The sequence below is a fragment of the Scyliorhinus torazame genome, chromosome 22 (genome assembly GCF_047496885.1).
Source record: "Scyliorhinus torazame isolate Kashiwa2021f chromosome 22, sScyTor2.1, whole genome shotgun sequence".
Classification (NCBI taxonomy): Eukaryota; Metazoa; Chordata; class Chondrichthyes; order Carcharhiniformes; family Scyliorhinidae; genus Scyliorhinus; species Scyliorhinus torazame.
This window is the reverse complement of record NC_092728.1, coordinates 108167770-108184792: the sequence shown is the minus strand read 5'-3', so window position 1 is coordinate 108184792 and position 17023 is coordinate 108167770. Positions and strand designations below refer to the sequence as shown.

The following is a 17023-nucleotide window of genomic DNA, read 5'->3' as shown; positions in this document are numbered from 1 at the left end:
ATGAGCGGCTTCATTTGGGGGGATATTAGCAAGGGGTGGAACATTAACTGTGGGAACATTATCTTTGGACCTATAGTTTCCAAAGCTCCAAATGGTGGGTGGGTGGCCTCCTCTAATGTCAGAACTTGCACACTTTTCAGCTCACCCACGTCTACCACAGGACAGTTTTTAACCATCTACCCTGGCGGCATTTGAGCAAGGCCCCCCCCCCGCCCGAGGACATTGCTCTTGGCTTGTGGTTTACCAGTTCGGTGACCTAGAGCACTAGGCCAAAGGCCCAGGAAGGTGGACAAGTCAAACGCCTCCATTATCGCTACGTCTTGTGACTACCAGCAATGGTCTATTTACTGTCCAGTGTTTCTTGAGGAGAATCCCTGTTCCTGCACAATCATTGCCGTGGGGGGGGGGGGGGGGGTTATTTAACACCTGCCGGAGCTGGAAGACAGGATCTGGAAGGAACGTAAGCTAAATTAAATAATAATAATAATAATGGCTTATTGTCACAAGTAGCTTCAATGAAGTTACTGTGAAAAGCCCCTAGTCGCCACATTCCGGCGCCTGTCGGGCAGGCCGGTACGGGAATTGAACCTCCGCTGGTCTTGTTCTGCATTACAAGCCAGCTGCTTAGCCCACTGTGCTAAACCAGCCCCTGCACTGCCTTATCAAATGCTGACCAATTCAGCAGTAACATGAACTCTGGGAAGTCACTGGGATGCCGGGTGGGAGTAATCAGATTTGGGTAATGAGGGGTCAGGGACATGACGCTGCTTAAACATCACAATCAGAGGAAAACTTCAGTGGCGGCATGCAGGTGGAGGTCGCCCGTTGGTGGCTCCTGCTCGAGGTTCTGGTTTTGGATTTTAATGCTCAGTTCAGGGGCGGTTTTTGAACAAGCTGGTGAAGGAAGGTGGGGGGATGTCGAAGGCCCAGAAGAAAGCCGCTGGAAAGTAGGGTGCAAACAAAAGTTGCCGTCAAGTGAACGGGCGGGCCCAGCAGGAGGAAAGATGGCAGAGGCTGGGTCACTGGGTGGGCCGCTCACCTCGCAGTGGAAACTCTGACCAAGCTGATGGCCGGGGAATTCGGGAGGCCGCTCACTAAGCACATAGAGGTTTTGGGAAGGAGATGATGGCTGCGATGAAGGAGGAGGCGACTGCCCCGGTGAAGGTGGCGGTGACGAAGACATCGGCCAAGGTGCGGGAGGAGGGAGGGAAGTTGAAGGGGGTGGAGGGGGCTCTCTCGCAGCAAAGCGACCAGTTCACCTCGAAGGGTGAGGATCTGCAGAGTGTAGGGGAGGCCAACAAAGGACTCAGAGCCAAGGTGGAGGGCCTGGAAAGCAGGTCAAGGCAGCAAAATCTACGGAGTGGTCCTACCTGAGGGGGTGGAGGCTCCGAGGCCGACTGAGTACTTCGCAAGATGTTGGCAGAGCTGTTGGGGGAGGGGAAGAACCCTCCCGACACGAGCTGGACAGGGCTCATCAGTCGCTCAGGCTTAAGCCAAAAGCAAATGAGCCGAGGGCGGTCATAATTTGCTTCCATAAGTTTCACATCAAGGAAAAGGTCCTGCGTTGGGTGAAGCAAAGGCTTGGGGTGAAGTGGGAAGGGGGTCAGTATTCGAAATATACCAGGATGTAACTGTGGAGCTGGTGAGAAGGCGGGCAGCCTTCGGATGGGTGAATGCTGCACTCTACAGCAACGACGTGAGGTTTGGTGTGGTGTACCCATCGAAGCGGAGGGTGACTTACAATTCGAGGGACTTCTGCTTGAGACGGTGAAGGAGGCGGAGGCGTTCGTGAAGACGAAGGACTGGAACTGGGGGGGGATGGGGACTGTGCTGTGTCTTTATCTGTCTTTTGGGTTGTTTCTTGTTCTGTATTTGTGGGGGGGGAACAGTTGGGTTTTCGGGTTGGTTAGACGGGGGAGGGTCGTCTACCTTTGTTATAGTTGGTTACAATTATATTGAGGTTATGGGGGGTTTCTCCGGGAGCGGTTTTGCACTGATTCGGTTTGTTTATTTCGGAAAGAGAGGGAGAGAGAGAGAGAGGGGAGAGAGAGAGAGAGAGAGAGAGAGAGAGAGAGAGAGAGAGAGAGAGAGAGAGGAGAGAGAGAGAGAGAGAGAGAGAGAGAGGAAGAGAGAGAGAGAAAGGGGAGAGGGGAGAGGGGAGAGAGAGAGAGAGACCAAAAATTGATCGATAAGAGTCTGGAGGTGGATGGGAGGCATGCGGGGGCCCAGACCCAAGGCTCTTGGCCAAGAGGAAGGAGTCGCAGTCGAGTTTCGACCAGTTGTCCACGGGGAAAGCGGTGTGCCAGTTGAGAAGGGTGAGGGGGTGTGGTCTATGAGCTCAGGGAGAAGGCAGGGCGTATGCTGGCTGGCCAACTCCAAAGGGAGACCGTGGCGAGGGAGATAGTCCGAGTACGGGGCAAGATGGGGAAGCTGGTGGTGGCCCCGGAGTAGATCAATAACTTGTTCGAGGAGTTTATAGGGATCTATGTAGGTCAGAACCCGGGGTGGAGCGGGGGATGAGGGAGTTGCTGGACGTGTTGAGTATCCGAGGCTGGGAGAGGAGGATAGAGCCAGCTTGGAGGGGCCGGTGGTGGAGCAGGTGGTGAGGGAGCAATTGGGAGGATGCAGGCAGGGAAGGCGACGGGACCGGATGGGTTCCCAATGAATTTTATAAAAAGTTAAAGGACAAGTTGGTGCGGCTGATGGTGGGAATGTTTGAGGATGCGATAGGCAGGGGTGTCTTGCCACAGATGTTGGGGCAGGCTTCGATTTCCCTGCTGGTAAAGAAGAATAAGGAACCGGTGGAGTGCGGGTCTTTTAGGCCCATATCCCTACTGAATGTAGATGCCACGATATTGGCAAAGGTGTTGGCATCTAGGTTGATGGATGTCTCCCGAAGGTGATTGGGAGGATCAGGCGGAGTTGTGAAAGGAAGGCAGCTGTTCTCGAACGCGAGGAGGCTGCTAATGTGATCCTGTCTCCAGCAGAGGGAAAGGAGATGGAGGTGGTGGTGGCACTGGATGCAGAGAAGGCGTTTGATCGGGTAGAATGGGGTTACTTGATGGCGGATTGGAGAGATTTGGAATTGGACCGAGGTTTTGTGGCGTGGGTATGCTGTTGTACAAGGAACCGAGGGCGAGAGTTTGCACTATGATATGAATTTGCGGTATTTTTCACGGCACCGGCGTAAAAGAAAGAGGTGCCCTATGTCCTCCCGGCCCTCTCCTGTTGTTTGTCTTGGCTAAAGAGCCCCTGGCGATTGCACCAAGGAGCTCGGGACTGTGGAAGGGAATAGTAAGGGGGGTGGTGGAGCACAGGGTATCCTTATACGCCGATGATCTGTTATTGCGCCTCTCGGAACCGAACAGGTCGGTGGGAGTATAATGGAGCTGCTCCAGAGATTCGAGACGTTTCTCAGAGTATAAATTGAAACTTGGGTAAGAGCAAGTATTTCTGGTCTCACAGCCGGGAGTAGGGGCGGGGGTTGGGTGGGGGGGGCTACCATTCAGTTGCTGCCATCCCACTGTAGGTACTTGGGGGTGCAGGTGGCTTGGCATTGGGGAGGGCTCGAAAATATAATTTTCCACGTTTGTTACGGTGGAACACCTCCTCTGTCGCTGGCGGGCTGAGTGCAGGCAGGTAAAATGAATGTGTTACTATGATTTTTGTTTTTATTCGATTGCCTGCCCGTCTTTTTATGAAAGTCCTTGTTCAGGGGGTGTGGTCAGTTGATCTCCTCGTTCATTGAGGGGTTGGGTTGCCAGGATTAGGAGGGTGGTTCTGCAGAGAGGGGGGGGTTTGGCCTCCGAAACCTGCTGTATTATTATTGAGCGGCGAATGCGTGGAAGGTGCGGGGGTTTGAGCAAGGCGGGGGGCCCTGTGGGTAAGATGGGAGGTGGGCTCGTGTTGGGGGGGGGGGGGGCAGGGTTGCAGGTGCTGGGAACCGTTCTGCCCCCCGATGGCTCCGGTGGTGGTGGCCACATTGAAGATTTGGAGGCAGTTTAGGCAGCACTTTAAACTGGGGGCCGGGTCAGGAGGATATCGATTAGGGGGAATCATGGATTCGAGTGGGGAGGATGGATGCGAGAATCCAGAGATGGGATGAGAGGTGGATCAAGAAAATGAGGGGATTTGTTCTGTGGGGAGAGATTCGCGAGCTTAGAGGAGTGGGGGAGAAGTATGGCGTGGTGCAGGGGGGACATGCAGGTTCGGGACTGCGGACCTTCCCGCTAACGCCGGCCTCCTCGTTGCTGGAGGCAGTGCTGTCCGCGGGAGGGCTGGGGGGGGGGGGTCCTGGAGGAGGACAAGGTGTCTATGGAGGGGATTAAGGGAAAGTGGGAGGAGGGGCTGGGGGGCACTGACAGAGGAACTGTGGTGTGAGGTGCTGTGGACGGTAAACGCCTCGACCTCGTGTGGGATACAGCTGAAGGTAGTGTACAGGGCACACCTCTCAAAGTATAAGATGAGCCTGCTTTCCGAGGGGGTGGAGGATGTCTGTGAGTGATGTGGGAGGGGCCCTGTGAACCATTTCCATATCTTTAGGTCCTGTCCGAAGATGGGAAGGTTTTGGAGGACGGTGTTCAGTACAATGTCGGGGGTCCTTCACGATGACGTGGAGCCCGGTCCCCGAGAAATCATTTTCGGGGTTTTGGACCGGCTGGACCTGCAGGCGGGAGCGGTGGCAGATGCAGACGTCTTAGCCTTTGCCTCGTTGATCACTTGCAGACGGGGCTTGTTGGGGTGGAAGTCAGTCTCTCCACCCTGTCCCTCGGCATGGCGGGAGTTTCTGACCCGGGAGAAGGTGAAGTTTAAGCTGGGGGGGGGGGGGGGGGGGGGGGGGGGGGGGATATTTTTTTAATACCAAGGTGAGGAGGAGGATTGGTTGCGCTCTCCAATATCAACGTCCTTCACATTCCAAGAAAAGTGTTCCCAGAGAGGAGGATCCAAGGGAATGGATCATGTGCTTGGCATACAGCACATGATCCACCTAAGGAGAACAGGAAGTGATAGCCTGCAGCATTCCAGCTTTCTCCCCCAAGCGCCATAGATAGAATTAAGGAGTGCTACACCTGCACATGCTTTGACCTGTTCTACTGTGGAGAAGTGAGCGAAAGTTTACATCTACCCATTAATGGAATGCGATCAGGCATTCGCCGAAGAGTGCACCCCAACCCTCCCCCCAATCACCGCAGACAAAGTAACAAAACCAGTGGGATGCAAAGCCCACCCTCTGGTCCTACGCCCATGCAAAGATTGTTAGCGGGTGTACTCGGCAACAAAGCTACAAGTGTTAATGATCGAGTGGCAGAGAGCAAGAGAAGATGGGAAGCGAGGGGACGGAGAGAAAGCACTGACCACCACCAGCACCACCACCAAATGAGTACCAGTGAAGAATGGGAAGGAAAGCACCAGGACCCTAACACAAAGGCATCAGGTATTGCGTACCATGTGCAAAGACGACTGAGACGTTGACCTCGATCTTCTTCCAGGGGCCTGGTTCAGACACAAACGTTCAGCCGTGTTAACCTTAGGCTGCTGCACGAACAGTTAAACAAGCTCAGCGTCATATTCAGTCAGTCAGTGTGGTACATGCCACCTAGGCCATGCACAGCCCCAGCGCAAACTACCAGCATCGCAAATGGCAATTCTTTTTCACTGTTGCAATATAATCTCCCCCTCACTACAGGTCAAATGGAAAGCAATTCCTCAGTGCATTTAATCTAAATCGCAAAGCACAACGTGCTGACATGAGTGTTAGGTCTGCCCCTCGAGTGGCAGCTCACCGCGTTGATTCCCCATTACACACAACTGCTCTAGGGAGGTCCCCGACAGTGACACCCCAGGCCAAAGAGATCAAGTGAGGGGGTGGAGGAACCCCCAGCTTCTAAAGTAAGAAGCTAGCTGATACGAGCTACTGAGGCTCCAATGAAGAATGGTCACTTGGTTGTGGTACTGGGTAGGCTGTGGGCTGACGTCCAGGAAAGTCACTGCCTTTCGGAGGCCCGGGGAGCAGGCTGGGGAAATGAATCCTCTCGATCTGGAGAGGGATAAAGCGCCTGCATCATTAGCCAGTCAAAATCACAACAGTGTTGATCAGTAATCCAGCCAAATGGTTGCAGTGAGTGTTTGTTCACAGTCTCAGCCGTGAAGCAAGCCGACAGCAGCAAGCTGGAACTGCCGGCAAGGAGCCAGCTGGAGTCATCAGGTAACAACTTATTTGGCCAATTAGAAACAGCAACAATTGAAAACAGACTGCAGCAGTTAAAATAACACAATTAACCTCGAGTGAGGCACAGTTACCACTTACAAGATTAAAGATATTGTGTCAGGTCCATATTCCACTACATTCTATCCCGAACAAGCAAGTTTCAGTCATACTCACTGGCTCCGGGGATCATTTCACCAACAGTGCATTTCCCCACAGGGCCAGCTAGACACCGCTGTACAGGCACCATGAGGCGGTGGAGGAAATGCACAGCCTTGAGAGCTCAGCCTCCACACCCCGCCCCAACCACACACACACGGGCCACTAACCTGGCCAAAGAGGTGTAACACCAACATCCCCTGTTCTCTTGCACGGGGGTGGGGCATGAGAGGCCAGCCTCCGCACTCACTGCGGCTTTAATACGTGTGACCACCCCCTCTCCCAAGGAATCCTAGCCTCACCCATGCACCTATTCAGTGCTGCCTGACTGAGGTGCAGTCAGAAAGTCCGAGGACCAGAGGATTTAGCCGAGGGTTGCACCTCCCACATTGGTCGGGAGTGCAGAACAAAATTGACACATTTCCCAACAGATTTTAAACTAAAGGTCATTTGCAGATGAATCCAGACATCATTACCATTTTGGCCATGTGATCATAGAAATCCTGCTGTCCACTTTCCCCAAAGCTGTGTCTTTTCGGTGACGTCTGCTGGTTGATGGAATTGCATTCTGCAGAATCAAGAGAGAAGAAAGTTACTACACAGGCAGGCCAAGGGTTTTGACCGTTCCAAGTTAATTTCTTAAATAACAATGGATGTTTACACTGAAGGAGGGCAGCTAACCTATCATAACCGTACTGGTTCCGTTAAAACAATCCTAAACTAATCCCACAGCCCAGCCCCTCCATCAATCCCCAACCCACACCCCTCCATCAATCCCAAACTAATCCCCAACCCACACCCTTCCATCAATCCCCAACCCACACCCTTCCATCAATCCCCAACCCACACCCTTCCATCAATCCCCAACCCACACCCCTCCATCAATCCCACAGCCCAGCCCCTCCATCAATCCCCAACCCACACCCCTCCATCAATCCCAAACTAATCCCACAACCCAGCCCCTCCATCAATCCCAAACTAATCCTGCAGCCCACACCCCTCCATCAATCCCAAACTAATCCCACAACCCAGCCCCTCCATCAATCCCAAACTAATCCCACAACCCAGCCCCTCCATCAATCCCAAACTAATCCCGCAGCCCACATCCCTCCATCAATCCCAAACTAATCCCGCAGTCCAGCAATCCCAAAGGTAATCCCACAACCCATTCTCCTGTATCAATCCCAAACTAATCCCATAACCAATATCCCTGCAGTGATCCCAAACTGCTCCCATTCTCCATAACTCTGTATCAATCCCAAAATGAACCCACTACCTTGCTTTCTCTGCATACCATAGTATCAAACAATCCCACAGCCCCGTAACACTATTTCAAAAGCAGCAAGGATGTTCCCTCCAATGTTTTGGTCAATATCCACCCCATAACCAATATCACACGATCTGGTCATTATCACGGTGCAGCTGCCTGCAGATTTGCTGCATTTCCTACATTACAACAGTAACTACCCTTCTACTTCATTGGCTGTGAAGCGCCTGGGATACACGGTGCTGGTGAAAGATGCTATAGAAATGGAGTCTTGCTTTGGAAAGTAGCACAAATCTGGAGAACTTGGTTAGAGACCCATGCACAGGATTGAATTCCTGACAGCTACTTGCGAGTTTCATCCCGGGAATGCTGTCATGGGAGTGTCCCTTGATTTTGTCTTATCACATGGCTTCAGTGATGTCATTGTGTAGGTGGAGCTGGGCTGTGGCTCTGTGGGTTTTACTTTCGCTTTGAGGTTTGGACTGGTTTGAACTGCACAGGTTGAAAGAAGTGTCTTTCTATCTTCATGTTAAAAGCTGTTTCCAGACTGCTTGGTAATTTAAAAGAGATAATTGCTTGCTGGAAGGAATTGAAACCTGCTGTTTGAAAAGGGGAACAGAGTATTAATAACAAGTCTTACACCAGTGAGAATGCCGTGTGCTGGGCCACACCTTTGAAAAGGGGCTTCTGGTTTTACTTGGATTTTGTTATTGAATTGGAACAGTTAAGGGGGAATTCATTAAGGATTATACATAGATTACTGTAGCTGTGTGGTGTCTTTATGTTTGTAGTTGATAAAAATTCTTACTGCGTGTTTATACAAATATTAACTAAATTCGTAGAATAAAGCTAGTTTTTTTGATTAAAAGCGACAAAGAACTCAGTTGAATAACACCCTGAAAGGCAGGTTCTTGTGCTCATCCTAGCCAAATAGGTCAGGTGAACTCCATGATATACTTTGGGAGTTTTTTAAACCCTGGCCAATATCAATGCTTTAAACACTCTTTTTATCCCCACATCCTATTCACAGCTGCCGTCACCAGTGTACCAACCTATGTTCTCTGGCAGCTGCTGCTCCAACACAGTCTGCAGAGCCTCTGCAGGGGGCCCCGAAGTAGGTCCCAGTGGTCCCATGGACAGCGGGCCTTTAGCTGGATCATAAGGCTGTTTGAAGGCAGAGTTGGGAGACTGCCCTGGGAAGCCGGGTGAGGCTTGGGTAGGCGAGTACATGGGAATGCTGCCATCCATCATCATCATCTGAGGCGGAGGGGCTGCCATCGGCCTGCTGTCCAATACGGTGTGAGGAGGAGCTGGAAGGAAACAAGCACATTCACAGGAAATAGGTAGGTGCCAGGGGACAGGGGGCGGCCACTCCACTCCCTCAGCCTGTTACACAGCAACAGGAGGAGGCCAGTCAGCCCCCAGGAGCCTGTTCTGCCATTCAGCGAAATCACAGCCGATCTGTGAACCAATTGCATCTCACCAATCACACACGGTGGCCATCAATTGTTCATACAAAGGCTCCTGCGTTTTTAATAGTTAGCGCTCTTTTTAATTTTGTTATTTTAAATTCTCTTTTCCTCATAGGTGGATTCCAGTCCAATTAATCTTTTTCGCTTTGTTCAACTAATTTGGCTTTGGACTCTTGAGCGTCTTGCTTTTAACAAAATTCTTTTTGCTTTTCAAATCCCTCAACGACCTCGCCACTCCCTACCTCTCGAATTAGCTCCAGCTCCTGAAGCCTCAGACCTCAGCGCTCCTCCGCTTCTTGCACATCCTCGATTTTCATCGCTGCATCATTTGCGGCCAGGTCTTTCACTGCCCCGATCACAAGCCCTGGGATTTGCTCCCTGGTCACAACCTCTGGGATTTGCTTCCTGGTCACAAGCTCTGGGGTTTGCTCCCTAAATCTCTTCACCTCTTTCTCTTCCCCCCCTTTAAGACACAGTTTAAAACCTGCCCCCTTGTCAATGTTTTTAGCCAGCTGTCCTAATCGCTCATTTGGGTTTGCTGTCAAAGTTTTATTTGATCGCACTTCTGTGAAATGTCTTGGGACATTTTACTATGTTAAAGGCTTCTGGACGGGCCCACGCGCTTAGGCACAGCCTCGTCAAATCTTCACTCCTTCCAGCACACCTCCATCTCCCCACCCAGCCCAAAAATAGAGATCCTTTGTAGCATTGTTACCCTCAATGAGGTCAGCTAACTCAGAAAGACTTGGGATCAAAGCTGGAATCCTTCTGGTCTGCTGGAAGGAACTCTTGAAAAATTGTATTTAAAATTCTGAGAGGGAGTGGCAGGCTGGAGGTAGCAAGGCAGCTATAAGCAGAATCAATCCAGCAGTTTAGGGCTTTAGACTAGGTACAAGAGGGCCTTTAAGTACAAGATTAAATGTAAGAGATTTAGAACAGAAACCAAGGACCATCTTCACAATGAGCGGAGAAGCTGTGGCATTCACTTCTAGGTGTGGTGGTTGGGGTAGAACCTCGGTCAACATTTAGGGTTAGACTGGGGAGATGACTAAAGGAAAGGGGATTGAAAGCTTTTGGCAGCATAGAGGGTGAATGTGATAGGAATTATTTGTTGGTGTAGAGTATATTATTTACATCAGGGTTGAGATGCGCGGGAGGGTCGCGGAGCGACCAGTCGTGGCTTTCCCGATCGCAGGAGAAGCACCAACAGCCGCGGTCGGCTTTTAGGTTGAGAATGCCGCCCGGTTCCGCCAGCAGCTGCAGCATTTTGCCAATCCATCCGATTGGCATCCAGATTATCCAATGGGAGCTTAGCTTTCCTTATGTCACAGTCAGCGTCTAACTGTTCCGCCGACCAATAGGAGGCAGCAGGGGCGGTACCTCCGGCGGTGGGACTGTCGGAGCTCGGGGCCGGTGAAGGACACGCAGAGCGGCCGAGTGAAATCTGTGTGAGGGTGAGAGAGGCAGAGTGAAGTTTGTGTGAGGGTGAGAGACGGAGTGAAGTTTGTGTGGGGGTGAGAGAGGCAGTGAAGTTTGTGTGGGGGTGAGAGAGGCAGTGAAGTTTGTATGAGGGACACGGAGAGAGGCCGAGTGAAGTCTGTGTGAGGGACACGGAGAGAGGCCAAGTGACGTTTGTGTAGGGGTGAGGACGGCGGGCCACGATGCTGGCCGTCAGCTCCAGTTCATTGATTCCCACAAGTACTTCAATGTCTACACCATCTCAGGAAGGAGGAATGGTGAGATAGCTACAGAAACGATTTGTTTGTTCTTTAAACTGAGATCCAAGAAGAAGGCACCAACAGCAATCACAGAGAATAAACCACGTGTGGTTCTCCTCTGGGACAGAGCAAGTGGGATTTAGGGACCAGCTTGTGAAATGTGTGTCAATGTTTGAAACCTCTGCAACGTGTAAGTTAGCGGTCTTCACAAATAAAACTCATGGGGCACAATGTGCTGTCCACCAAGAGAATGCCGTCCACGCGCATGCCCCCTCAGGTGGTTCCAACAGTGCACAGGCCCGGTGCCCAGTGTAGCTGACTGCCACATCCTGACGTCAACGCACTAACCCAGTACCGTCTCGTCCTGACATCAGGGTGCATTCCCAGCAACAATTTCTTTTTAAAAATGGCAGAGTCTTCACACCAGAAGTGGAGAGAGTGAGAGAGAGTGAGAGTGAGAGTGAGAGTGAGAGTGAGAGAGATCACATTCCCAGCACATACAGCAACGTCACGCGGTCTGTGCTTTGGTCCTGAAATCATGGAGTAGAGATTCCTCCATTTTGTAGCTGCCAATATACAAGCAACAGGAGTATGTGAAGAACTGAAGATGGATCGGTTTATAATGAGGAAGAGGGGGCCAGAGACACAAAACAAGCCAGGATCTCACAACTGAATCTGCTGGAGAGAGCTTCTCAGGAGAGTCTACGGCAGGACAAAGCAGTGCTGGTGTGAGCTGTGTCCTGAGCTCCAGGGCCTTTGATGAACAGCACATTACGAAGCTGAAATCTGAAAATCAGTCCTAAAGGTCGGCTGCCGACGAGGGTCCCGAAGGCCAGCCAGTTGGTAAAAATGGGACCCGGGCAAAAAGGTTCTAAAAACACGGATTTAAAATGGAGAGGGGTTACAGAGCTTGGTGGTAGAGGGATCTGGGTGTTCAGACATGCCAATCTTAAAGCTGCGGCATGACTCCAAAGCAAATCCTTGCCTTGGTTCTATCCAGGGCTGTCATTGCATCCTTAGTTCATTTCCATTGAATGATGTTGAAACTTAGAAAGAATTATGGCACTGGGGAGGCCATTCTGCCCATTCTGTCCATGCCAGCTGACAAGTAGCTACCCAGCCTAATTCCATCTTGCAACTCTTGGTCTGTAGCCTTGTAGGTTACGGCACTTCAAGTCCACATACACATGTTTTGTAAATGCAATGAAGGGCATTATGGTAGCACGGTGGTTAGCACTGTTGCCTCACAGCGCCAGGGACCCGGCTTGAATTCCCAGCTTGGCCCACTGTCTGTGCACAGTCTCCGCGTGGGTTTCCTCCGGGAGCTCCGGTTTCCTCCCACAAGTCCCGAAAGATGCACTGTTAGGTAATTTGGACATTCTGAATTTACCCTCTGTGTACCCGAACAGGCGCCGGAGTGTGGCGACTGGTGGATTTTCACAGTAACGTCATTGCAGTGTTAATGTAAGCCTACTTGTGACACGAAGAAAGATTATTCTGAATCACAAAACGTTAGTCCGCAGGTACAACAGGTGATTAGGAAGGGGAATGGCGTTTATTTCAAGGGGAATGGAATATAAAAGTGGGGATGTTTTACTGCAGCTGTACAGGGCCTTGGTGAGACCACATCTGGAATACTGCGCGCTGGACACAATTGCATTAGCAGCAGTTCAGAGAAGGGTCACTTGACTCATTCCTGGGATGAAATGTATGACGAAAAGTTGAGCAGGTTGGGTCGAAACCCAGTGGAGTTTAGAAGAACGAGAGAGGATCTTATTGAAACATAAGATTCTGCAGGGGTTTGACGGGATGGATGCTGAAATGATGCTGTGGAAGAGACTAGAACCGGGGGACACAGTGTAAGAATAAGGGATCTCTGTTTTCAGATGGAGGTGAGGAGAATTTCTTTCTCTCGGAGGGTTTGTGAAGGCTGGGTCATTGAGGCGGAGTCAGACAGAGTTTTTCCAAGTGGAGTTCAGCACCACTCTGGTCAGTTCCTCTACCCCAGAGATATCGAGGGAGTCCAGATAATTTACAAAGCACCAAGCAGAGCCCGGAGCACCTACTGTGCAGTAGAAATCACAAACCAGTCACAATGTGGTTTTGGAGACGTTGCTTTATCCACCAGTTTGAGTGGAACACTCCCCCACACACACACAATTTCATAGCTGCATATTTACCGAACAACCGCCACCATTCAGTAACCAAGACACATCGACCAAAAAACATGCAAGCTCCGCTTTCTCTCAGCTCTGAAAGATTAAACGTTCATGAGCAAACTCTACACCAATGGGTAGGGATCACACAACCCAGCAACTGGGCGTTACTCTTCCTTTCACGGTTTAGTAAATAATGACAATTAACCACATCTGGATTCCCAATTAGCCACATGTGGCCCATGACTGGAATGCTGGCCGGCACTGCCAGGGCAGTCCTTGCACATTCGGCCAATGTCACAAACACCAACGGCTGGGCTGTCCCAGCTCAGGTGGGATGTGCTTAACCAAGAATTGTTAGCTGGGGTGCCACTGATACCCAGCTCAGTGTCACATCAGAGGTGCAGGGGAAGTGAGGGTGAGGATTTGTGGGAGGGTTTTAACCGCAATGCTCCAATGCTTAGAATAATTCAAAAATAGCGACTATCAATCCAAGATAGTCATTAATAAAGCATAATGAGAAATTCAGGAGGAACCTCGACTGAGTGGTGAGAATGCTGAACGAGCTACCACAGGGCAGGAGCACAGTAAGAAGTCTTACAACACCAGGTTTAAGTCCAACAGGTTTGTTTTGAAAGTCCAACAAACCTGGTGTTGTAAGACGTCTGACTGTTCTCGCCCCAGTCCAACACCGGCATCTCCACATCACAGGGTAGGAGGCAAGTGATACAGGAACATTTAAAGAGAAGATGGATAAAACAAATGACAGTGAAAGGAATTGAAGGATATGCTGATGGGGTGAGAGTCGCCACATGTGGAGCACAAACATCCACAGCATTGGTCTGATGGGATGGCCAGCTCCTATCTGTGCTGTAGATAATTCTATGTCAGATGGCAGAGGGTGAAGGGTGGGAAACGCACCCAGAGCCTAATGTACGCTTCAGATACCTGGTGGCTTAGCTACCTGGTGGCATGAGCTGCACTCCAAGCATTCCCGGCAATCCTGCGTCTGGCACAAAGGATGTCATCAATGGATTGTCCACTCCCGAGGCCTCCTCCTGAGGGCCTGTCGTAAGCCCATCTGATTGGCTGACCTGGTCGTACTCCGAACTGGGGGTGCTGGAACAGAACGGCTGGGGCGTGGCTCTGCCTGACCTGCAAACAAACGCTCCGTCCTGGGGAAAGAGGAGAGGGTAAACAGGTAGTGCCGGGCATAGGCGGGTGTGAGAAGCCCCCCCCGAGAGTGGGATGTGATGGGGCACGGGGGTGGTGGAGGGAGCAGTCTCACCTTCAGCTGGCTTTCCGTCTGCTGGAGGTGTTTAATCCAATCGGGTTCCACGTGCAACTCCTGTTCCGACCGTTCCTTCAACTGAGGGTCAAAGAATCGCAACTGGGAGGAAATCTGCTCAGGCAGAGGACGCAAGAGGAGAGAGACAAAAGGAAAAACATTCAGCAACTATAACTCAGATACCGTTCCCCACAAAGCAGCTACTCCTGATTCACTTTTGGTAGCAAGAGTGAAGCTACTTTTCCTTTTCCGGTATTAATCCAATTCTCTTTTGAGGCTTCTTACACCGCCCTATCTGGCAGCACCTTCCAAGTCACAGCAACCCGCTGGGTAAAAGAATTCTCATCTCCTCCCTAGTTCTGTTGCCAATCACTCCCCTAGTTACAGAACCTCCTGCCAGTGGAACCATTCTCCTTATTTACTCCTGCAAGAGCCCTTATAATTTGAACACCTCTATTAAGTCACATCTTCAGCTTCACAGCTCTAAAGAGAACAATCTTGGCTTCTCCTGTCCCTCCACAGAACTGATCTTCCTTGTCCCTGGTACTGTTCCCGTAAATCGCTTCTGCACTTTCTCCAAGGCTTTGGACATCCTTCCTAGAGAATGGCACGGCTCACATATCCTTACCTGCTATACACACTTTCCAGCATCAACATTATTCTCCTCCCACAAATCCCACTGGTTCGCATTTATTTCTGCCACAACACCCTGAGCAGTATTTCCTGCACATGCGCAGACGCAGTTACAGTGGTGTAGGAGTTACCCAGTGAGGGGGCCCCCCGAGATCACTAAGTGGAATTAAGTGTCCCATTAACTACCCACCGAGCTGTACAGGAACCTGCTCCACTAAGCCGTCCCAACTTGGCTGGCAACTCAACTCACTACACAAAACTTTCCAAACTTTTGCCCCCGCAAGTCTGGCTGAGCAAGAAAGTTCTGGATGACGTAGTTTCGGCACAGTTAGTTAGCATATATGGTCTGTTCCATTATGAAATGTTGAGCTGAAATAGTCACTGTTATTTTTGCTGGCACGGCCACTTCCTTCTCATTAGCACCCCCTTCTTATTCTGTCATTTGCTATCCTGATCTTTATTTGGAGGCAGTATAAATGATAAAACAAGATTTTAAAGCTTCTGCTGCCACCTGGAGTCAGGGTCGGTAGAGCGGGCGGCGGTGGAGCGGGCGGCGGTGGAGCGGGCGGCGGTGGAGCGGGCGGCGGTGGCCACTGCACATGTGCAGCCATCCTGCTCGACCCCCATCACCTCACTCAGCTCAGAGAGGCGTACTAATTAAACTCTGACCACTCCCGAGTTACAGGCATTGGTCGCTGGCTGTACTCACCAGTCATCTGGTGGGGTAACCGTTGCATATAATCTGTGCCATGGGGAGTCATCACATTCACATCTATCTGCAGAGCGTATGTGAGTTCAGCGAGGGGCCTGCCCTAACACAGCTGCTGTGGCACCACACAATACAGACACCGCACGGCTGTGTAACTTCCACTAGCCACCGCAGCTCCACATCACAATCACAGTGACATCACTCCCAGTACCAGACAGTCTCACAGGGACAAGTGAAGAGAGGGACAACAGAGGTTATAACCCAACCTGAACAAATCATCCCTATCACACCAGCTTAGACAGCACCCAGCGCAAGATTATGTCTATTCTCTAATATGCACCTGCCTGTCAGACAGAACAGAAAGCCAGGCTGGTCCTCTTTCCCCTCCCCTGCCAGGGTTACAGAGTTGAATTGGAGCACACAGGATCAACAAGACTCCACACATACTGTACCTCTGCTCACCTGGTTCAATACCACACTGTGTGCTGCATTAACCAGGCTGCGTTCCCAGCACAAAAATAGGGTATTCAGCCGAACTGGTCTATATTGATGTTTTTGCTCCACACGAGTCTCCTCCCATCCCACGCTCATATCACCCCATCACCCTATCCTTCTATCCCGCTCTCCCTCATCTGTTCATCCAGCTTCCCCCTTAAACGTATTCAATACTATACACCTCAACCACTCCCTGTGGGAGCGAGTTCCAGATTCGCCCCGCTCTCGGAGTAAAGACATTTCTCCTGGATTTATTAGTGACTATCACATAGTTAAAGCCTGGGCTTTTAAGCGAGTTCACCAGTTTTATTTTTTATTAAAATATAACAAATGATTTTTTTAAATGTATTTTATTTGAAACGTATATAGGTTACAAAACATAAACAATTCAGGGAACAAATTCCCCAACACACAACTATACAGTTTGTACATATGTTCCTCCTTTTCATCTCCCCACGACAAACAGCTCCTCAAACACAGCCACGAACATCCCCCACCTCGCCTCCAAGCTCTCTGCTGAACCCCTTCATTTGTACTTAATCTTTTCCAACAGAAGAAAGTCATACAAGTCCCCCAGTCAGGCCGCCACTCCCCGGCTGCGTTGCTGACCACCTCACCAGCACAATTCTTCGCCAGGCAATCGGAGAGGCGAAGGCCACAACATCGGCCTTCCTCCTCCCCATGAGCTGCGGCTTCTCCGATATCCCAAATATCGCCACCAAAGGGTCCGGCTCAAACTCCTCCCCCACAATCCTTCTTGGTGCTGCGAACACTCCCCCGCCCAGAATCTCCCCAACCTTTCGCAGCACCAGAACATAAGCGTGATTCGCTGGTCCCATCTAGATTGACCCGCCGATCCTACTCGTTCGCCGGGAACACTTCGCTTTTCCCTACATTTAACTTATATCCCGAGAACGCCTC

The 17023-nt window shown here is 50.9% G+C and overlaps 2 protein-coding genes across 2 annotated transcripts in view; one reads left to right on the top strand and one right to left on the bottom strand.

The window, feature by feature from the left end:
* LOC140398873 (uncharacterized) overlaps positions 1 to 3430 on the top strand; it is a 147304-nt gene extending 143874 nt beyond the window's left edge. The window contains 1 exon segment of the mRNA XM_072487816.1: positions 3369 to 3430. Coding sequence (XP_072343917.1) covers positions 3369 to 3430 — 62 coding nt within the window.
* Positions 3431 to 5430: 2000 nt separating this feature from the next.
* The window catches only part of LOC140398872 (protein transport protein Sec16A-like), an 85395-nt gene continuing 73802 nt past the window's right edge, over positions 5431 to 17023 (bottom strand). The window contains exons 19-23 of the mRNA XM_072487815.1: positions 14266 to 14379; positions 13942 to 14152; positions 8684 to 8941; positions 6841 to 6932; positions 5431 to 5535 (exon numbers count right to left, since the gene is read on the bottom strand). Of these exons, the coding sequence (XP_072343916.1) occupies positions 5431 to 5535; positions 6841 to 6932; positions 8684 to 8941; positions 13942 to 14152; positions 14266 to 14379 (780 nt within the window). The remainder of the gene's footprint in view (positions 5536 to 6840; positions 6933 to 8683; positions 8942 to 13941; positions 14153 to 14265; positions 14380 to 17023) is intronic.